General features: G+C 45.7%; 1 protein-coding gene across 2 annotated transcripts in view; it reads left to right on the top strand.

Moving 5' to 3' along the window:
- ASPSCR1 (ASPSCR1 tether for SLC2A4, UBX domain containing) overlaps positions 1-20,359 on the top strand; it is a 70,718-nt gene that overhangs the window by 32,978 nt on the left and 17,381 nt on the right. For both annotated transcript variants that reach the window (XM_040330799.1, XM_040330798.1), the window contains exons 10-12: positions 5,260-5,326; positions 5,423-5,485; positions 8,687-8,739. In XM_040330799.1, coding sequence (XP_040186733.1) covers positions 5,260-5,326; positions 5,423-5,485; positions 8,687-8,739 — 183 coding nt within the window. The remainder of the gene's footprint in view (positions 1-5,259; positions 5,327-5,422; positions 5,486-8,686; positions 8,740-20,359) is intronic.

Below are 20,359 nucleotides of genomic sequence, written 5' to 3'. Positions count from 1 at the left end.
ATAAATACGGTATATCCAAATAACATGCCCAAGCTCATCCTTAGTCCTAAGCAGCGCTCTGGGATTCATTGGGGCCACAAAAGAAATATTTAGAGAATATCTAAATAACATGCCCGGGCTCATCTTTTCACCAGACACAGCCACAAAGGCAAGAGAATTCTTGTTGGGCCGTGTATTAGTGCTCAGATGAACACACTTAGACCGAATTTTAATGATTCAAAGAATGTCGGGCAAAATATTCGGCCCTCACACATGTTCACTTCATCAAATCTGGCCCTCTTTGAAAAAAGTTAGGACACCCCTGCTATAAGCTGTGTATACCTACCCACATCACTAAATCTCACTCCAGATCTCAAGAGGCATTCATCTGTGCCAGAGATGTTGGTTTTTCTGCACCTGTCTATGGAAGGGCACAAACCCACAACACTGGTATTATGCAGCTTTTTTTTCTGTGCAGATATCTGCAACATGTTGCATGTATGCAGTTTTCTAGGCAGAAAAAGAAACACACATGATATCAACATAGTGGTGTGAACAAGGCACATAGAAATCAATTATTTTCTGTGTGCCCTTGCAAAGAATTTATGTTGCAGATTCCTGCACAGAAGAAAAACCCTGTGTTTTGGTGTGAACAGGACACATAAGCCCGGATTCACAAAGCACTTGCGCCGACGTATCTCAAGATACGCCGCGTAAGTGCAAACGTGCGCCGTCATATCTATGCGCCGGACCCATAAACTAAGATACGCCTAAAAACAGGCTTCATCCCGCCGACGTAACTTGCCTACGCCGGCAGAGAGTGGGCGCATATTTACGCTGGACGTATTTGGCGCTCCCATTCATTTTCTATTCGTATATGCAAATGAGGGAGATACGCCGATTCACGAACGTACTTGCGCCCGGCGCATAATATACACGGTTTGCGTAAGTCGTACGTCCGGCGTAAAGTTATTTACCATATAGGAGGCGCAACCCATGCAAAGGTCTGCACCAGGGAACTCAAGCCGTCGTATTTTACGTCGTTTACGTTGTACGTAAATATGGCTGGGCGTAGGTTACGTTCACGCTGTAGGCAGTGATCCGTCGTATCTTAGGCATTCGTTCCGACGTGATTCTGAGCATGCGCACTAGGATGCGTCCACGGGACGGCGCATGCGCCGTTCGTTATTCGTAGCTATCTGACGCTTGGCCCATCATTTGCATGGGGTCACGCCTCATTAGCATGGCTCACGCCCACTTCCACTTACGACGACTTACGTCTAAGAAACCCAGCGCAGATTTGGCAGCACTGGCTTTGTGAATCCAGTGCTTGCCTCTCTGCGCTGCGCCGGCGTAGCGTAAAAGAGATACGCTACGGCGGCATTAATATGCGCCGATTTATGTGAATCCGGGCCATAGAATACAATAGTTTTCTTTGTGTCCTTGCAGAGACCTATGTAATTAATATGCACAGCTCTACACATGGTGTGAATAAGGCCAAAATATTCCATGCAAGTGAAATTTGCATGTTTTTTCGATTAGTTTTTCTGCATGTATGGTGTGAACAAGGCTTGAGACTAGTCAAATTAAACGGTTCCTTAGATGATCTCACAATGCAGATAAACAGCTAGAAGGCTCAAGGCCCAAAAATAGCACAGGAGGCATTCCAGACAAAAACGATAAACCCGGCAAAAGATGGAGATCAATAGTGCCATAGCTTCTGAAATAGAGTTAATAGACAGGTTTATCGAATCGCATGCAACAGCAAATAAAACCTCTTTTTGGAAGTTTTATATCGTTTTTGTGTTTGGTTGCTTCTGTCAGATTTATGGCTCTTATGTAAGCGATTTTGATCTCCTTTTTATTTGCGCTGAATAAAAGTCTCTGGGCAATGTGAAACCAATTACATCTTTATAGTTTGCAGCTCTGGGGACTTTTTTTTTTTTTTTTCATATTATGCAGATAAGTCTTGTCAAAACTCATAATTATGTCTTTGTAATCGAATCAGGATTTCAGGGCAGTCTTAAAGCTGAACTTTTTAATTTATTTAAAGGGAAACAGTCACTTTGCATATCCTGTGTAAAGTGACAGTGCCTTATGATAGTCCACCAACCCCCCCAGCAGAGCAAATCTGCTTAGATTGCGCTGCTTCGCGTCGGGAGTTCATCTGGCGGTGGTGTCAGAGCCCTGCCTCCTCCGCGGGCAGTGTTCTAGCATGGCAGTTGCCAGCTGAGGTCCAAGCATTGCCACATAGGGGAGTATACCGTATATACTCGAGTATAAGCCGAGTTTTTCAGCACATTTTTTTTTGTGCTGAAAATGCCCCCCTCTGCTATACTTGAGTCAGGCTTTTGCGCCTGATCTCCCGAACTTTGGGGACCTGGTACCGGCCAACTGTAGCCCCCTGGACCCCAAACCTGGCACACATGTAGCCCCACTCTTCCTCTACAAGTGTGCAAAAATTGTTGTCCGGAGGACCTACAGCCGGGGAGCACTGATTTTTTTTTTTTCTTTTTTTTTTCTTTTATTTCTTTTTTTAAAGCCGGGCACCCCTTCCATAGACTCCCATGTTAAACGTCAATCTAGTCATGGGCACAGTGAGGCATGGGCACAGTGAGGCATGCACATGGACACAGTGAGGCACAGTGAGGCATGCAGATGGACACCCTAGGCTTATACTCGAGTCAATACGTTTTCCCATTTTTTTTGTGGTAAAATTAGGTGCCTCGGCTTATATTCGGGTCGGCTTATACTCGAGTATATACGGTATATGCATAACCCCCAACTTTTTGAGATGGAAACAAGGGACAGCTATTGGCAAAAGTATGTAGGCATAGGACACACCCCCCTGTCACGCCCCCTTAAAGGAGAATTTTTTTGTGGTTTTTGTTACCACTACCATTTCATTATACTGTACTGTGTTTTTGAAATTTACAAATGCAACAATTTCGAAATTGGATGAAATTGGATGAAAAGTTTAGCACTGGGAAATACGTATATAGTGCATTTTATATACAACTGAATTGGGGATTTTTTAGAAGTATCGGTCAAAAAAACGATTTAATTATTGATATTGCTTCAAGGGGTCCCACCGGGGTGATGCTTGCAGCTGCAGGCATCACACCGGTACCATTCTTTAGAGCGGACGGTCAGCTTTATTGTAATAACAACTGATTCTAGGGTTAGGGTTTTCCCCGACTTGTTCATTCCCTGACTTAGTTAGGGTAGGCGGTACACTTTGGGGGTGGGTCAGCCACGCCTCCTGACCTTTGACCTCTGTGAACCTGCCTTCTGAGCTTTTGACCTCTGGGTCCCTGTTCTAATTCCTGAGTCCTAGCCTTATTCTTCAAGGGAAAACCCTAACACCCTAACCCTAGCTCAGCAGCCGCTCTGCTGTTATTACAAGTAGCGGGAGGGGACGTCCCCCCCCCCCCCCAGGGCTGTCTTAATGCATGGGCCCCAGGTGCAGGGGGGCCCCATTATAGTCTTGCATTATATCATACTTGACAACTGTCCCAGGATTTTCCGGGCCAGTCATGTTTTTTACTAAGCTGTCCCATGATCCCAGTATTCTGCCCTCCTGACCTGTACTGTGCCATTCTGCCTCCACCCCTGAACTGCATGCGCGCGGGAGACTTCATTCCGGCAAGGGGTGGCGGCCACCGGGCCTTTAGCCGAGGATCCCCGCTGAGCATGCGCTGCTGCAATCAGCAGCGCATTGCGAGGGGAATATCTCCTAAACCGTGCAGGTTTAGGAGATGTTCTTTATACCTATAAAAAGGCTTACCTGTAGGTAAAAGTGGTAGTAAAGAGTTTGCTACCACTTTAAGGATTTTTGTCTGAACATATACCTATGTTTGTCCCAGGCATGCTTAAAATCCCTAAGGCTACATGTACACGGCTGTAAGAGTTTTAGTTTAGTTGTATTAAGTGTGATCAGGAAAATACTTGCATTTAAATGCATACATTATACACACACGTACACATATATATATATATATATATATACACACACGTACACATATACAGTGTGTATACTTGGGTTGTGCAAAATTGTCCCCCAGACACAGATCTTTCAATTTTTGGTTACGGATTTGAATGCAGCTCATGTGTGCATGTCGTCATTAAAAAATTATACACCTGCACTCAGATCAGAAAAACATAAAACGGTAAAAAAAAAAAAAAAAAAAAGAAAAACAGGGTGGCTGTAGCTGTAAGACTATATTCAGAGAACAGGTGCAGGAACTCAATAATGCCCCCCTGAACCGCATTGAACAGTGGGTGTGACCAAATTGTATCAACAGTGGGAGGATCTTAAAGGGGCAATAAATGCCAAGAGTGCTTTATGTGTGGAATTCAGGGATGCAAAATGTACAGAGTGCAGTTTCAGGGGTGCCCTGGGTGCAGAGTTCAGGGGTGTGTTGTGTACAGAGTGAAGGGTTGAGAAGTGTGCTACATACAGAGTGCAGGATGTAGGAGTGCACAGATGGGTTTGCAGGGTTTCACAAGCTGTTCCCATCACACTTCCAACCCTTCTCGGTTCTGACCTCTCCACCACTCTCCCCTGTCCCTCCACAGCTTGCATCTTACCTACCTGACCTGGTTCTAGTACCTCCCTACCGGTAGGAGTATGCAGATGTAGATATATATATATATATATATATATATATATATATGAATTCTGTTTAAGATCGACTTGTTGTATTATGTACTTATATTATGTATGTGTGTGTATATATATATATATATATATATATATGTGTGTGTATATATATATATATATATATATATATATATATATATATATATATATATATATATATATATATATATGTGTGTGTGTGTGTATATATATATATATATATATATATATATATATATATATATATATATATATATATATATATATACATACATACATACATACATACATACATACATAATATATATGTATGTGTGTGTATATATATATATATATATATATAATGTAGCTCGCTCTCTGGGTCCTGAAGAAGCTAAAGATATGGCGAAACGCGTTGACCTCACAGGCAGTAGGCTAAATGCACACCATCTATACCGGAATGAATTTACCTCTGTTTGTAAATGTGATTGTATGTATTATCACAGAACTACATATAGCGAATCGGAAAGTATAATTTATCCTATATGTTTGGAGTAGGATGTCTATGTTTTGTTTTTATTCATTTTAAAGTTGTATAATAAAGATTTAACTTGCACTTTAACTCCAGTTTGGTTTATGATATTTATTTTATTTTGCAGGTTGTCCTTCGAGTTCTTTTCCCAGATCGGTTCATCTTGCAGGGATTTTTTCGAGTTACAGAAACCAGTATGCATTTTTATTTATTTTTTTCTATTTTCCTCTTCTTTTTTTTTTCCTACTTATTAAATCGTCTTTTCCCTCTTTTTTTTTTTCTATTTGCAGTTGGAGCTGTGAGGGAGTTTGTCCAGAGCCACCTGCAAGAACCTGAGATTCCATTTTATCTGTGTATGTTGCATAACTCTTCTTCTTCTTTTACATACAAAATTCGACTTCTTGAATATTTATTTTCATATATCCAAGTATGTATTGAGAGCCCTGTTATTCTTGATGGACATGATACCACTCCTGATAATGTACTAGTATGGTTCTGTAAGCTTTCCAACCTATATTCTCTTCTCCTGTGACCAGCCTTGTGAAAAGTTTTGGATTATGAAGCTGTCTTCAAATATTAGACATATTTAGGGTAGTACTCATCCCTACCGCGTTTCCCTGAAAATAAGACCTACCCCGATAATAAGACCTAGCATGATTGTTAGGGAGGGCTGCAATATAAGCCCTAGTAAAATTAGTTTAAATTTTTTTTTTTGAATCCACCTTTCAGAATGATTACACCCTATTTGCAGACTCATCGGAGGTCTTCTCCTCTCCTCTCCTCCTGGCTGACGCCCGCGGCCCCCCCTCCCCAGCGCACAGCCGGCACTGCTGGATATAAAATCAGTGATCTTTATTGTATCACCAGCTGGACAGCGGCACCCCCTCTCTCCTCTCTCCTCCCACTCGATGCCCGCAGCCCCTCCCTTCTCATTGCATGGAGCGGGGCAGACGCCAGCGGGACACCGGCTTCCCCCTCCTCTGCTCTCCTCCCGCCCGATGCCCGCGGCTCCCTCCCCCATGCACGGAGAAGGCCGACGCCAGCGGGGATCCCGGATGCAGAGAAGAGCCCAGGCAGACCATGTGACAGCCAGGGAAGCTGCAAGAAAGGTACCGTATTGCCCACAAAACAATTAAAAAATCACACGCTGCACCCCATTCCTACAAATTGAATTGAATTGGATTTGATTTTAAGATGCTATTTACATCAAAATACTGACTCCTGACCTGACAGGGAGGGGGAGGGGAGAAGACAGGGGACACAGGAGATCTATCATGCTTTAAAGGAAAAGGATTTTTTCTTTTTTTTTTTCTTTAGGGTAACAACCACTTTAAGATCATTGTACATATCGTAATTCAATAAGACATCCCCCGAAAATAAGCCCTAGTGTTTTTTAGGTTGCCAAAATTAATATAAGACCCGGGCTTATTTTAGGGGAAACACGGCAACACCTGTTTCCTTCTGCGTTTCTGATTTCAAAGAGTTTAGACCCGACCCCCCCCCCCCCCCCCCCACACACACACATAATGCTTGGCTCCCCCTTTCCATTAATACGTTGAAAGAGTTTAGAGCTTTTTTGCAAAATTACTTTAAAGTGTTTAAAAAAAGAGAAGTATGGAAAATAAATAAATAAAATCTTATCCTCACCAAGATGGATGCAGCATTGATCCGATGCTGGATCTCTCCCCCTCTGCACTGAGAACTGAATGATCAAACACTGCTGATCGCTCAGTTCTCCCCTCCGTTCTGAGCAGAGAGACATAACTGTCAGTCACCAGCTTTGCTCTGCCCCCCCCCCCCCCAGTGCTCACTGGAGGACTGGGGAGGGAGCAGCTGGCACGGTCTCCCAGTGGTGCAGCTGAGAAACTACGCCAGCTGCCGGTCCAGGCATCTGGGTGGATCCCAACTGTAAGGTCAGGCTCTTTCCCCAGCCTGGACTGGCTTGCTGAGAGGCTGAGCCGGGTGCTGGTCCTGGCATGTGGGTGGATCCCGACCATATGGTCACGATTTTTCCCCAGCCTGGACTGTGACATCAGCTGACAGCGGGCTTCAACCATACAGCACAGGAAGTTATCAGCTCACAAGATTTCTGGCAGGATCAGCCAAGTAATGTATGCAATTTTAGAACCGCTGTTTCAAACGAGAAGACAAATTCCTTTATTAGGGTTTACATACAGAATGCATGTCACCTTAACCACTTAAGGACCGCCGCACGACGATATACGTCGACAGAATGGCACGGCTGGGCACAAGGGCGTACAGGTACGTCCCCTTTAAGATCCCAGGCATGGGTAGCGCATGCGATCGGGTCACAGAGCTGAAGAAACGGGGAGAGGTAAGTGTAAACAAATCCCTCCTCGTGCTTCCTAGTGAGACTGTCACTGATCGTCTGTTCCCTGTCATAGGGAACGACGATCAGTGACGTTGCACGCCCCCACACAGTAAGAATTACATATTGCGGCACACTTGACCCCTTCAGCGCCCCCTACAGGTTAACCCCTCCACTGCCAGTGTCATTTTCACAGTAATCGGTGCATTTTTTTATAGCACTGATCGCTGTATAAATGACAATAGTCCCAAAATAGTGTCAGAAGTGTCCGCCATAATGTCGCAGTCACGATAAAAATCGCTGATCGCCACCATTACTAGTAAAAAATAAATAAATAATAAAAAGGCCATAAAACTATCCCCTATTTTGTAGACGCTATACCGTATTTATCTTCATATAGCGCACACCCCCAACCTAAAAGGAAAATTCCTGGAAAAAAAAAGAAAATACTTAGTTTGAATGCCCCTCGTCGGTGTCTTGCCCGGCGTCCATCGGTGGCCTTGTCCGGCGTCCATCTGCGCCTGTGGTGGTGTCCTCCCTGCTTCTCCCGCGCTGTTTTTGAGCCGATCCCCGCTTCCCGCGCTGTGTTTGAACGCCGCCGCTGACATATCGCATAAAGGCTAGGAGGCGGCACAGGGCGTGACCGCGAGCGGAGCCGAGCCTGGCCGAGTGTACTGCGCTCGGTATATGTCGGCGGCGGCGTTCAAACACAGCGCGGGAAGCGGTTAACGGCGTATATCGCGCACCCGCGATTTTCCCCTGATTTTGAGGGGAAACAAGTGTGCGGTATACGCCGATAAATACGGTAACTTTTGCACAAACCAATCGATAAATGCGCTTTTTTTTTATTTTTTTTTTTTACTAAAAATATGTAGAAGAATACGTATCGGCCTAAACTGAGGGAAAAAAAAAATTGATATATTTTTGGGGGATATTTATTATAGCAAAAAGTTAAAAATATTGATTTTTTTTTTCAAAATTGTCGCTCTATTTTTGTATATAGCACAAAAACTAGAAACAGCAGAGGTGATCAAATACCACCAAAAGAAAGCTCTATTTGTGGGGGGGGGGGGGGGAAGGACACCAATTTTGTTTGGGTGCCACGTCGCGCGACCGCGCAATTGTCAAAGCGACGCAGTGCCGAATCGCAAAAAGGGGCCTGGTCCTTTAGCAACAAAATGGTCTGGGGCTTAAGTTGTTAACCTGTTTTTCTTTCTCTGTGCAGTTATCACGCCCCCACGAACAGAGCTGAAGGACGACTCAGAGACTCTCTTCCAGGTAAATACGTTTTTGATATAAATAAAATCTTAGTTCCCCTCCACCTACCTCCATGGAAACATGGTATGGTATGGTATGGTATGGAGCAATGCTGATTGGAGTGATTATTACAGAGTGTTGGAGGGCCCATGTGACTTGGTGGTCAATGCGAGGTCTATATTGTCCTTGCTTAATAGTATAAACTGCTGCAAGGTTTACTGACATTACCAAATAGTGTGAAGGCATTTAAAGTCTGCATTTATCTTAAGAGACCAGTCTGAAGAGATATAAACTCGGCTTAATGTTTATAAATAGCGTTATTTATTGTAAATCTGCCTAATTTAATTGCTAGTGTCTAGGGCAGGGGTCTCAAACTAGCAGCCCTCCAGCTGTTTCAAAACTACAAGTCCCATCATGCCTCTGCCTGTGGGAGTCATGCTTGTAACTGTCAGCCTTGCAATGCCTCGTGGGACTTGTAGTTTCGCAACAGCTGGAGGGCCGTCAGTTTTAGACCCCTGGTCCAGGGACTTGATTCATGCCCGTTACTGTATAATGTGCAGAGGAACCCAATCCTAGGTGGTGATGATCCCTAGAAATATCTAATGGTAATGGTAAATGGTAAAACCAATCTAGCCACAAGCAGTCCTAAGAATTTTTTGTGGACAACCACAAGTATGCATGCACTGGTCCCCAGATGAAGATGGGGGGGGAGCACTCTGGCTCTGTCTTGGCTTGGGGGGGGGGGGGGTGGGGCGGGGTTCCTTGTCCTGATCTTGTATTCGCTGTGCATTCTCTGTTTAATTTCTATGAAGCGCTGGTCCCAAATATGAACTTTTGCTCTAGATCAGGGGTCTCCAAACTTTTGAAACAAAGAGCCAGTTTACTGCCCTTCAAACCTTAGGGGTGCTGGACTGTGGCCAATGGGAGTGGAAAATGCCCTGGCATCAGTGGGAGTAAATAATGCCATAGGCTTAGTGGTCAGTGTTAAAAAAAATGCATCATAGGTTTCAGTGGGAGGAATAGTGCCCCATCATCGGTGTCAGTGGGAGGGATAGTGCCCCTTATTTGGTGTCAGTGGGAGAATGAGTTCCCGATTTCTGGTGTCAGTGGGAGGAATCGTGCCCTATACTTTGTGTCAGTGGGAGAATTTGTTTCCCTGTCTTTTTGGTGTCAGTGGGAGGAATAGTGCCCCCTCTTTGGTATCAGTGGGAGGAGGAATAGTGCCCCCCCTCTTTGGTGTCAGTGGGAGGTAGTAGTACCCCCTCTTTGGTGTCAGTGGGAGGTAGAAGTACCCCCTCTTTGGTGTCAGTGGGAGGTAGTAGTGCCCCTCTTTGGTGTCAGTGGGAGGTAGTAGTGCCCCCCTCTTTGGTGTCAGTGGGAGGTAGTAGTGCCCCCCTCTTTGGTGTCAGTGGGAGGTAGTAGTGCCCCCCTCTTTGGTGTCAGTGGGAGGTAGTAGTGCCCCCCTCTTTGGTGTCAGTGGGAGGTAGTAGTGCCCCCCTCTTTGGTGTCAGTGGGAGGTAGTAGTGCCCCCTCTTTGGTGTCAGTGGGAAGTAGTAGTGCCCCATAATTGGTGTCAGTGGGAGGCATAGTGCCCCATAATTGGTGTCAGTGGGAGGAATAGTGCTTCATAATTGGTGTTAGTGGAAGGAATAGTGCCCCATCGTTGGTGTCAGTGGTAAGAAGAGTGCTCCATCGTTGATGCCATTGGGAGGAATTGTGCCCCTTCATTGGTGTCAGTGGAAGGACAAATGCCCAACTGTTGGTGTCAATGGAGGGAATAGTGCCCCATCGTTGGTGTTAGTGGGAAGAATTGTGCCCCATTGTTGGTGTCATTGGAAGGAGTTGTACCCCCTTCATTAGTGTAACTGGCAGGACATTTGCCCAATTGTTGGTGTCAGTAGATGGAATAGTGCCCCAAGGGCCGGATAAAAGCAAGCAAAGGGCCACGTCTGGCCCCCGGGCCGCAGTTTGGAGACCCCTGGTTTAGAGTGACAAGTACAAGCTGCTCAACTCTCTCTGACACGTCTTATTTGTATGCTTTTCCTGAGAGGGATGCTGATCCTCTCCTTGGTCTTCCCTAAGTCTCCCAGACACATCCCGCCGATCACACCGTTCTTTGGTGTGGTTTGTTTTCATCACGACACAGCTGTACCGGCCCCCCCCCCAATCCTCTTCTACAGTAGTAACCTGAGCCCCCCCAGGTTTGTGTGTTCAGCCTGGACCAGGGTCCTGGGAGGAGAGGGGGGCTTTGAGCTCTTGGCAGCTTGTGAAGGGGTCTTTCTTCTCCGTAACGCTCAGGCAGCGCAGCCTCTCCTGCCTCCTACTTTCATCTTGTTATTCTTGGCCAGCTTTCTAGAACTGCTGTTCCTAATAGAGGCGCTTCCACTGAACCTTGAACCACTCAATAAAAGTGTCACCGGAGGAGGGAGGTCCTTCCCCGGGGCTCGGAGGGCAATAAGACGCATCCTGTCGTGAGGGAAGACTGTGTATATTGGGGGGGGGGGGGGGGTACTTGGATCTCCAGGAGGAAGAGCAGACAGTGACACACACATTCAATCTCCTCTTCTTTTGGATGTTTGTTTTCCTTACTGGATATGTTATTGGTTGTCTCCGATCTTCCGACAGCAATCACAACCATGTATACCTTTTTTTTTTTTCTCGTGCACTGGATATAGTTTTGGTTTGACCTAGATTTATACTGTCAATTTGTAAGAAGAATATGAATTATCAGAACTGCATCGCCATCTCAATACCATTTGGGGCCTGAATCTACGTAAAGTGATTATAAAGTCTTGTTTGTTATTTAACCACTTCCCGTCTGGCCTATAGCAGGATGGCGGCCGGGTGGTGGTTCTGGCATCATATGACGTCCAGCAGGATAACTGCCAGCCCACACGCCCGGGGGGGCGGGCAGTGCGGTGCAGAGGCGTTGCTAGGGGGGTGCGGTCTGCACCGGGTGACACCATCCCGTTTTTTTTTTTTGCCCTGTACCACCCCAGCCTGCCCTGTACCACCCCAGCCTGCCCTGTACCACCCCAGCCTGCCCTATTCTACCCCAGCCTGCCCTGTACCACCCCAAACTTTCCCATGCCACCCCAACTTGCCCTGTGCCACCCCAAACTTTCCCATGCCACCCAACTTGCCCTGTGCCACCCTAACTTGCCCTATACCACCCCAACCTGCCCTATGCAACCCTAACTTGCCCTATACCACCCCAAACTACCCTATATTCCCCCAACATGCCCTATACCACCTTAACCTGTCCTATACCACCCCACTACACCAACCTGCCACTATAACACTCTATACTACCCTAACCTGCCACTATACTGCCCTATACTATCATTTACAGGGGCTGGTTTGGGGTGCGCCCCGTGCCTGTGCGCTGCCTGCTTGGTGCTGGGCAGCCTAGACAGAGGGGGGGGTGACACCATGTTTTACTGCACCGGGTGACACCAACCCTAGTGACGCCACTGGCGCGGCGTGTCAATCTGTCACACTGCTACAGCGATCTTAGTAAAGAGCCTCTGACGGAGTCTCTTTACCACGTGATCAGCTGTGTCCAATCAGTGCTGATCATGATGTAAACAGGAAGAGTCATTTATCGGCTTTTCCTCACTCACATCTGACAGACACAAGTAGAGATGATCGGCAGCTCTACTGACAGGAGGGGTCTGCACTGATAATCCCCTCCAGGGATGCCCACACTGGACCACCAGGGATGCCAGGACCTCCAGGGATGGCAATAAAGGACACCCACCAGGTATGCCACCCTAGACCACCAGAAAATTATAAAGTCTACAAACTATGGTGTATATAGATTTAAAAATTGATCAGTCCTGATGTACTGAGGGCTTAAGTAATTTCTTGAGGCCCTAAAATGCCAGGACATTACAAATATCCCCCAAATTACTCATTTTTGGAAAGTAGACAGTCCAAGGTATTTAGTTTAGCTGGCCATGCACTGCAACATGTCTTTCATTCAGCCCCATGGCCTGAACTGGAGAAGGCACTCAATTCCCCCAGCCACCCTAAACAGTGGCTGCATCTGATTGGATGCAGACGCCGTTTGTTAAGCAATTTTCCACCCTGCTCCTTTGATTTTTCAAGTCGAAGGATGTTGACAGGGCCACCCCATGACTCCAATTTCGTCGGGAACCTGCCAAAATTTGCATTGTGCATGTGCATAGCTTGTTTTCTTAGAAAGCAGTCAAAGATTAAAAGCCTGTCTGTGGCCCAGCATGCTACAGAGAGGAGCCCTTGCTCTCCATGCAGAGTTATTCTGAGCTTGAGTTCTTCTCATATCAGCAGGTAGTGTGAGTTTTGTTGATTGCAGTGCTGTAGGTTTGACTCAGCAGGGTGTGTGTTTTTGGTTGAACTGGATGGACTTGTGTCTTTTTTTTCAACCTGACTTCCTATGTAACATGCAGAGAGACCACTGCTTCCACACACATCATCTATATCTAAAGCTGGCAATGCCACAAGGAGGCATCATTGCCCCTGAACCCACCCCCATCAACATTGCACCAGCGGCTTGCACTTCTCTTCTCACCACCATACCTGAATCTCTCCCCTGAACAATGAACTAATTTTTCTCTGAAATAACTTGAAACTGACCAAAGAAATAACTTGAAACTGACCGAAGAAATTAGCTTTAATTGTTTTTATACCATATTAATCACCCACAAACCACTGAACATACAGTATCTCACAAAAGTGAGTACACCCCTCCCATTTTTGTAAATATTTTATCCTATCTTTTCATGTGACAACACTGAAGAAATAACACTTTGTATCTACAATGTTGTGTAGTGAGTGTACAGCTTGTATAACAGTGTAAATTTGCCGTCCCCTCAAAATAACTCAACACACAGCCATTAATGTCTAAACTGCTGGCAACAAAAGTGAGTACACCCCTAAGTGAAAATGTCCAAATTGGGCTCAAGGTGTCAATATTTTGTGTGGCCACCATTATTTTCCATCACTGCCTTAACCCTCTTGGGCATGGAGTTCACCAGAGCTTCACAGGTTGCCACTGGAGTCTCTTCCCCTCCTCCATGATGACATCACGGAGCTGGTGGATGTTGGAGACCTTGTGCTCCTCCCCCTTCAGTTTGAGGACGCCCCACAGATGCTCAATAGGGTTTAGGTCTGGAGACATGCTTGGTCAGTCCATCACCTTTACCCTTTGCTTCTTTAGCAAGGCAATGGTCGTCTTGGAGGTGTGTGTTGAGGTCGTTATCTTGGAATACGGCCCTGCGGCCCAGTCTCTTAAGGGGGGTCATGCTCTGCTTCAGTATGTCACAGTGCATGTCCGCATTTATGGTTCCCTCAATGAACTTTAGCTCCCCATTGCCGGCAGCACTCATGCAGCCCAAGACCATGACACTCCCACTACCATATAAGAGATGGTCAGAGACTGAGGACGTGATACAAGAGATATTCCGAGACTGAGGACGTGATACAAGAGATATTCCGAGACTGAGGACGTGATACAAGAGATATTCCGAGACTGAGGACGTGATACAAGAGATGGTCAGAGAGTGAGGACATGATACAAGAGATGGTCAGAGAGTGAGGACATGATACAAGAGATGGTCAGAGAGTGAGGACATGATACAAGAGATGGTCAGAGACTGAGGACGTGATGCAAGAGATGGTCAGAGACTGAGGATGTGATACAAGAGATAGTCAGGGACTGAGGACGTGATACAAGAGATGGTCAGAGGCTGAGGACGTGATGCAAGAGATGGTCAGAGACTAAAGACATGATACAAGAGATGGTCAGGGACTGAGGACGTGATACAAGAGATGGTCAGGGACTGAGGACGTGATACAAGAGATGGTCAGGGACTGAGGACGTGATACAAGAGATGGTCAGGGACTGAGGACGTGATACAAGAGATGGTCAGGGACTGAGGACGTGATACAAGAGATGGTCAGGGACTGAGGACGTGATACAAGAGATGGTCAGGGACTGAGGACGTGATGCAAGAGATGGTCAGAGGCTGAGGACGTGATACAAGAGATGGTCAGGGACTGAGGACATGATACAAGAGATGGTCAGGGACTGAGGACGTGATACAAGAGATGGTCAGAGACCGCAGACTGCATTTTCCCTGAGCTTTTCTTGCACTTAAGGTGCCAACAATAAATGCATATTAATTTAAATTGATTATATTCATTAAAAGTGGAATATAATACAATTATATATAAAAAAAATATATATATATTTTTTTAAAACTGTAATTTTCATTTTAGTTTTGGGCCTAGTGCATCCTTAATTTTCGGTTTTGGTACCAACATTTCCATTCGGAGCACCCCTACTCAAAATCGATTTTTTATTTAATTTTTTTTAAATCTTTTTTTCAATCTACGGCTTGCATTGTAACGTTATGTGGTGATCCTGTCATGACGGTCCTTGTTCAGGGAATTTTGGTGTTGGATGACAATGCTCTGTTCTTGTCTCCCCGTTGTGCGACTGCATTGTCCCCTGCACTTCCTGAGGCCCGATGATGCTGACACAGTCATGTTATGCTGGTGTCACCATCAGAAAACCAGTTCTAAGCAATGACATGCAGCCGCCGTTGGAGTAATTGCGTGTTGAACGGAAGTGGCTGCAAAGAGGGTTCAGGAGATCGGCAGCACTGAGATAAAAACGAAAACATGAAAGAATTTTTGCGTTCGCTGTATGAGTGTCTCGCTCCGTCATTCAACTTCTTTTTGTGATACAACTATAATCTCCTGCCATATATAGAACTCTTTACTGTACTTGGTGCAGTATGTTTAGCGTTTTCACCTCCTAATTACGTTTTAGGATCGTTAATAAATGCCAGCCTGTCGTCCAAAAATCTGAAATAGTTTATTTCATTACAGGCGGACTGGGGGCTGATGTCACACTCTAATAGTTTCCCTTTTTTTTATTTTATTAATTAAAAAGCTTGGAGCCTGGTCGAGGTCTCCCTCGGATTCGCCCTGTCCGCAGACCCCCATAATTATAGCATTGATCGTTCTGGATGCCTGCGATTCGGTGCTCTGGTTCCCCTCCGCCGTTTCGCTGGTGGTTCCTTCCTGTCTGGAAGCTTTTGATCTGTGCTCTGTGAAGCCATCGCTCAAGCCTTTAACGTCATTTTCAAAGCTGGCTTCCCCTTTCAGATCCTCGGATGTGTCTCTAAATGTTTGCTTTCTGGATACTGCCAGTCTTCCCCACTGGCCCTTTGATGTGCTCTGCCTCTCATTGATCTTCAAACATCAAAACTAAACAGACCTGTGGCACTTTAATCAGCCCCCACCCTGGGATGGAAAGAATGCTTCACATGCCACCAACTCTTCGCTCCTCACGGACACTTGATTGTATTGTTGTTCTTGTACATCAGAGCTGTGTATGTCTCCAGAAACAAACATATATTTGCTGACAGATCCACAGATTACCACCCTTGTGTGCCTTTAAAGGGAAACTTGTTTTTTTATTATTTCAAGTTGCATACAATGATGTGATTATCATTTAAAAAAACATGATTTCTATGTTTAGTACAAAAGTATATTTGAAGGTGGCAGCAGCTATTTTTGCTCGTTAGGCATGCATGCTGTGCTTCCTGCTTAGAAGTGCAACACAGAGATAGATAGATGGTCCATGTCAGTGCGAGTCTATGGGTCAGGTCTCATGTGTCCGAAAACAGGAGATATTTCTGCAGTCCTAAAGGGGAACCTTAATGCTCTTTCTTTCGCTCTTTTTTTACTTTGTTCTTTCTTTTATTTTGCTTTCTTCTCCTCCTTTTTTCTTCCTTTCTCCCTCTTCTTTTCTCTTTTCTTTCTCTTTCTTTCTTTCTTTCTTTCTTTCTTTCTTTCTTTCTTTCTTTCTTTCTTTCCTTTCGTTCTTTCCTTTCATTCTTTCCTTTCTTCCTCCTCCTCCCTTCTTCTTCTCCCTCCTTTTCCTCCCCCTCTTCTTCTTCCCGCCTTCTTCTTTTTTCCTTCTTCCCTTCATCCTTCTTCCCTTCATCCTTCTTCCCTTCATCCTTCTTCCCTTCATCCTTCTTCCCTTCATCCTTCTTCCTTTCTTTCTCCTCCTTTCTTCTTCCTTCTTTTCTCCATTTCATTCTCTTCTATTTCTTTCTTTCTCTCTCTCTCTCTCTCTCTCTCTCTCTCTCCCCCCCTCTCCCTCCTCCCCTTTTCCTCCCTGAGCTTTATAAAATGAGACACTGTAAAAGATAATTACTCTGTCTTGCGAAAGTGTAAACTGCAGCTTGAGCTATAGAGCTTGTACACAGAAGTTTTCATCAAGCTGTAAATAGACATATGCGTGACCTTCTTCCTTCTATTCTTCTTCCTCTTCCTTCTTTTCTTCTTCCTCTTCCTTTTATTCTTCTTCGTCTTCCTTCTATTCTTCTTCCTCTTCCTTCTTCCTTCTATTATTCTTCTTCCTCTTCCTTCTTTTCTTCTTCCTCTTCCTTCTTTTCTTCTTCCTCTTCCTTCTTTTCTTCTTCCTCTTTCTTCTTTTCTTCTTCCTCTTTCTTCTTTTCTACCTTTTTTTCTTCTTCTTCCTTCTTCCTCATTCTTCCTTCTTCTTCATTCTTCCCTCTTCTTCTTTTCTCCATTTCATTCTCTCTCTCTCCCCCCCCTCTCTCTCTCCCCCCCCCTCTCTCTCTCCCCCCTCTCTCTCCCCCCCCCTCTCTCTCCCCCCCCCCCCTCTCTCTCTCTCTCTCTCTCTCTCTCTCTCTCTCTCTCTCTCTCTCTCTCTCTCTCTCTCTCTCTCTCTCCCCCTCCCTCCCCCTCTCTCTCTCTCTCTCTCCCTCCCCCTCTCCTCTCCCCCTCTCTCCTCTCCCCCTCCCTCCCCCTCTCTCTCTCTCTCTCTCTCTCTCTCTCTCTCTCTCTCTCTCTCTCTCTCTCTCTCCCCCCTCCTCTCTCTCTCTCTCTCTCTCTCTCTCTCCCCTCTCTCTCTCTCTCTCTCTCCCCTCTCTCTCTCTCTCTCTCTCTCTCTCTCTCCCCCCCTCCCTCTCCCCCTCCCTCTCCCCCTCCCTCCTTGCGAAAGTGTAAATTGCAGCTTGAGCTATAGAGCTTGTACACATAAGTTTTCATCAAGCTGTAAATAGACATATGCCTTACAAGAAGCCAAGAGCCCCACTAGCTGGTTATTTTTCATAATTCTTCAGTTTGTTTGCACCCCCCCCCCCCACCAGCCACCACTGCGCCTAAATGCGTTGAGTTGTTGCCATGTGATTGGCCGATTAGCAATTTGTGTTACCAAGCAATTGAACAGGTGTACCTCATAAAGTGGCCAGTGAGTGTCCTGTATCTTCGACATTACAAAGAGGTAAGCCAAAAGGATAAAGGGATTCATTGATCACCATCATGGACTGGTGCACTATGGCAATACATAGATTAAAAAACGCTGCATTGCTCGGCAGGTACTTCTGAAGTTTTCAATTTGGCCAAGTTTTACCTTTAAACTTTTTTTTTTTTTCTTTTCTGTATTACTTTGTTTTATTTTATATTTCTGCTTTTTATTTTTTTTCAACCCTTCTAACTTTATCCTCTGTGTCTCTTGCTCAGTGTCGCAGTATTCCCCTCCGCCTTTGTGTTCCTCTAGCTGGTTGTATGTTGGGCCCGGCCGTTCCTCCCTGTGTTGAATTCTCCCTGACCCTCGGGCCTTTTCGCTCACGAGGCTTTGAAGTGTTTGCCCAGAGATTGACTGACAAGGAAGTTTTTAGTGGCGGCACCAGGGGGAACGGACAAGAAGAAGGAAAGAAAAAAAAAAAGGGACACGCTTTGAACTAAAGATCTTTCAGTTTGGGAGATGCTGGATTTAGTTATCTCCTTCACTATGTTAATTATTCACCACGATAATTGGGGGGGAAGAGTAAAGAGGAGAGAGGAGGTTATTAAAAAATTCCAGTACTAACACGCTACACAAACCTCATTTTCCAGCCTCTAGAGCGCATAAAAGAAAGGCTGTTTAAAAGGGGGCTAGTGTGTTTCCAGGGGAAGCGAGGGGGCCCCGTCTAAGCTGTCCCCTTTTTTTTTTTTTTTTTTTCTAAATAGTGAAATCCCTACAGCTGAAACATCAAAGCTCTGGCGAGTGTTCCCTCTCTGAGTTTTGACCATGTCTGGTACGCTGTAATTAAAGTTTACGGAAAGCTGTCTTTTGTTTTCTCGATGGCATGCAACCTTACACAATACGGATTGAGAAAAAAAAAAAAGTAGAAGGGAAATGTTAAAAAGCCCCCATACCGGGGGGGGGGGTTGCCGCTGTCCCTTTTCATGTGCTGCTCTCGTCTGACCTGATAGCGCAGTCCTTCATCCAGAGATGAGGTGCACAGCATCAAATGCGTAATTAGTGCATGGTTTGAGTTACAGACCAGGTATACCCGATCGTTACTACAAGAGAGAGAGAGCTTGTGGTTCATCAACAAATGGAAGTCTGACGTTCGCTATTTGGCATATTGAGTAAGACCCCATACACACAATTAGATTTTCTGCAGATTTTTGTTTTCAGATTTACCAAAACCATGTAGTGAAAAATGCCTGCCTGATTGCATACAAATTGAAACTCTTAAAGTGGATTAAAAAAAGCCAGCAGCTACACATACCGGAAGCCTGGAAAGGCTACACTGCCGCCGCCATTGCGGTAAAGGGAACCTGGCAGTGTAGCCTTTCAGCTTCATGCCGGGAACCCTACTGCGCATTCGCGAGGCCCGCTCCTCTCTCCTATTAGCCCGGCGGCCAGAGGAGGAGGGAGCCCCGTGGTGACGTCACAGCCGGACTCCCGGAAGTGGGAAAGGATACCTGTCTTTGACAGGTATCCTGCCCCCCTTCCCCCCCTGAAAGATGCCAATTGTGGCACTGGAGGGGGGGAGGAATCCAATGAGCGTCAGTTCCACTTGAGGGTGGAGCTCCACTTTAAGTTTTGACCTCCGTATGATAAGATTTTGGTAAATCTGAAGACAAAAATCTGCAGAAAATCTAATGGTGTGTATGGGGTCTAGGCTACAGACTTGGCCTCATTTCCATAGATCTGTTGCAACACTGCAGAATGAAGAAATGTAAATGATTGCGTTAAAGGGAAATTCACCATATTGTCAATTTTTAAAACTTTTGATAGGGCACCCCTTGCTCAATAATGTTCAGCTTCAGTCATCTGCAGGTGCGCTGAGAAATACATTGGGGGTTGATTTACTAAAATTGGAGGGTGCAAAATATGCTGCAGCTCTGCATGGCTAACGTTTCAGCTTCTAACTTCACCTTGTTCAATTAATAGCTTTCGACCCACCCCACGTACATTTACTGCAGCAGGGCGGCCCTTCAGTGCGAAATCTTGCATCACGTCCTCATCGCGTACCTGTACGTGATTTTGTTTGCCGTGTCTGGGGCGCACCGGCCACTCTATCTGCTTCGGAAAAGATTGGCGGGTTCCGCCGGACTCGCTGATTGCCTCCCGCTGTGTCCAATCACAGTGGGAGGCAATTGGCGGGTCCAATCTTTTCCAAAGCAGACAGAATGGCGCTTCCTATGTAAACAAGACAGATCGCTGTTCTGTGAGAGGGGAAGATGGATATCTTGTGTTTCTGCTAATCAGGAACACGGATCTCTGTCTTTCCCCAGTCAAAGCACCCCCCACAGTTGGACCCAGGGGCCGCCCATGTGT

This window comes from Rana temporaria, chromosome 12 (assembly GCF_905171775.1).
Source record: "Rana temporaria chromosome 12, aRanTem1.1, whole genome shotgun sequence".
NCBI classification, from domain to species: domain Eukaryota; kingdom Metazoa; phylum Chordata; class Amphibia; order Anura; family Ranidae; genus Rana; species Rana temporaria.
This window is presented reverse-complemented; position numbering and strand designations above follow the sequence as displayed.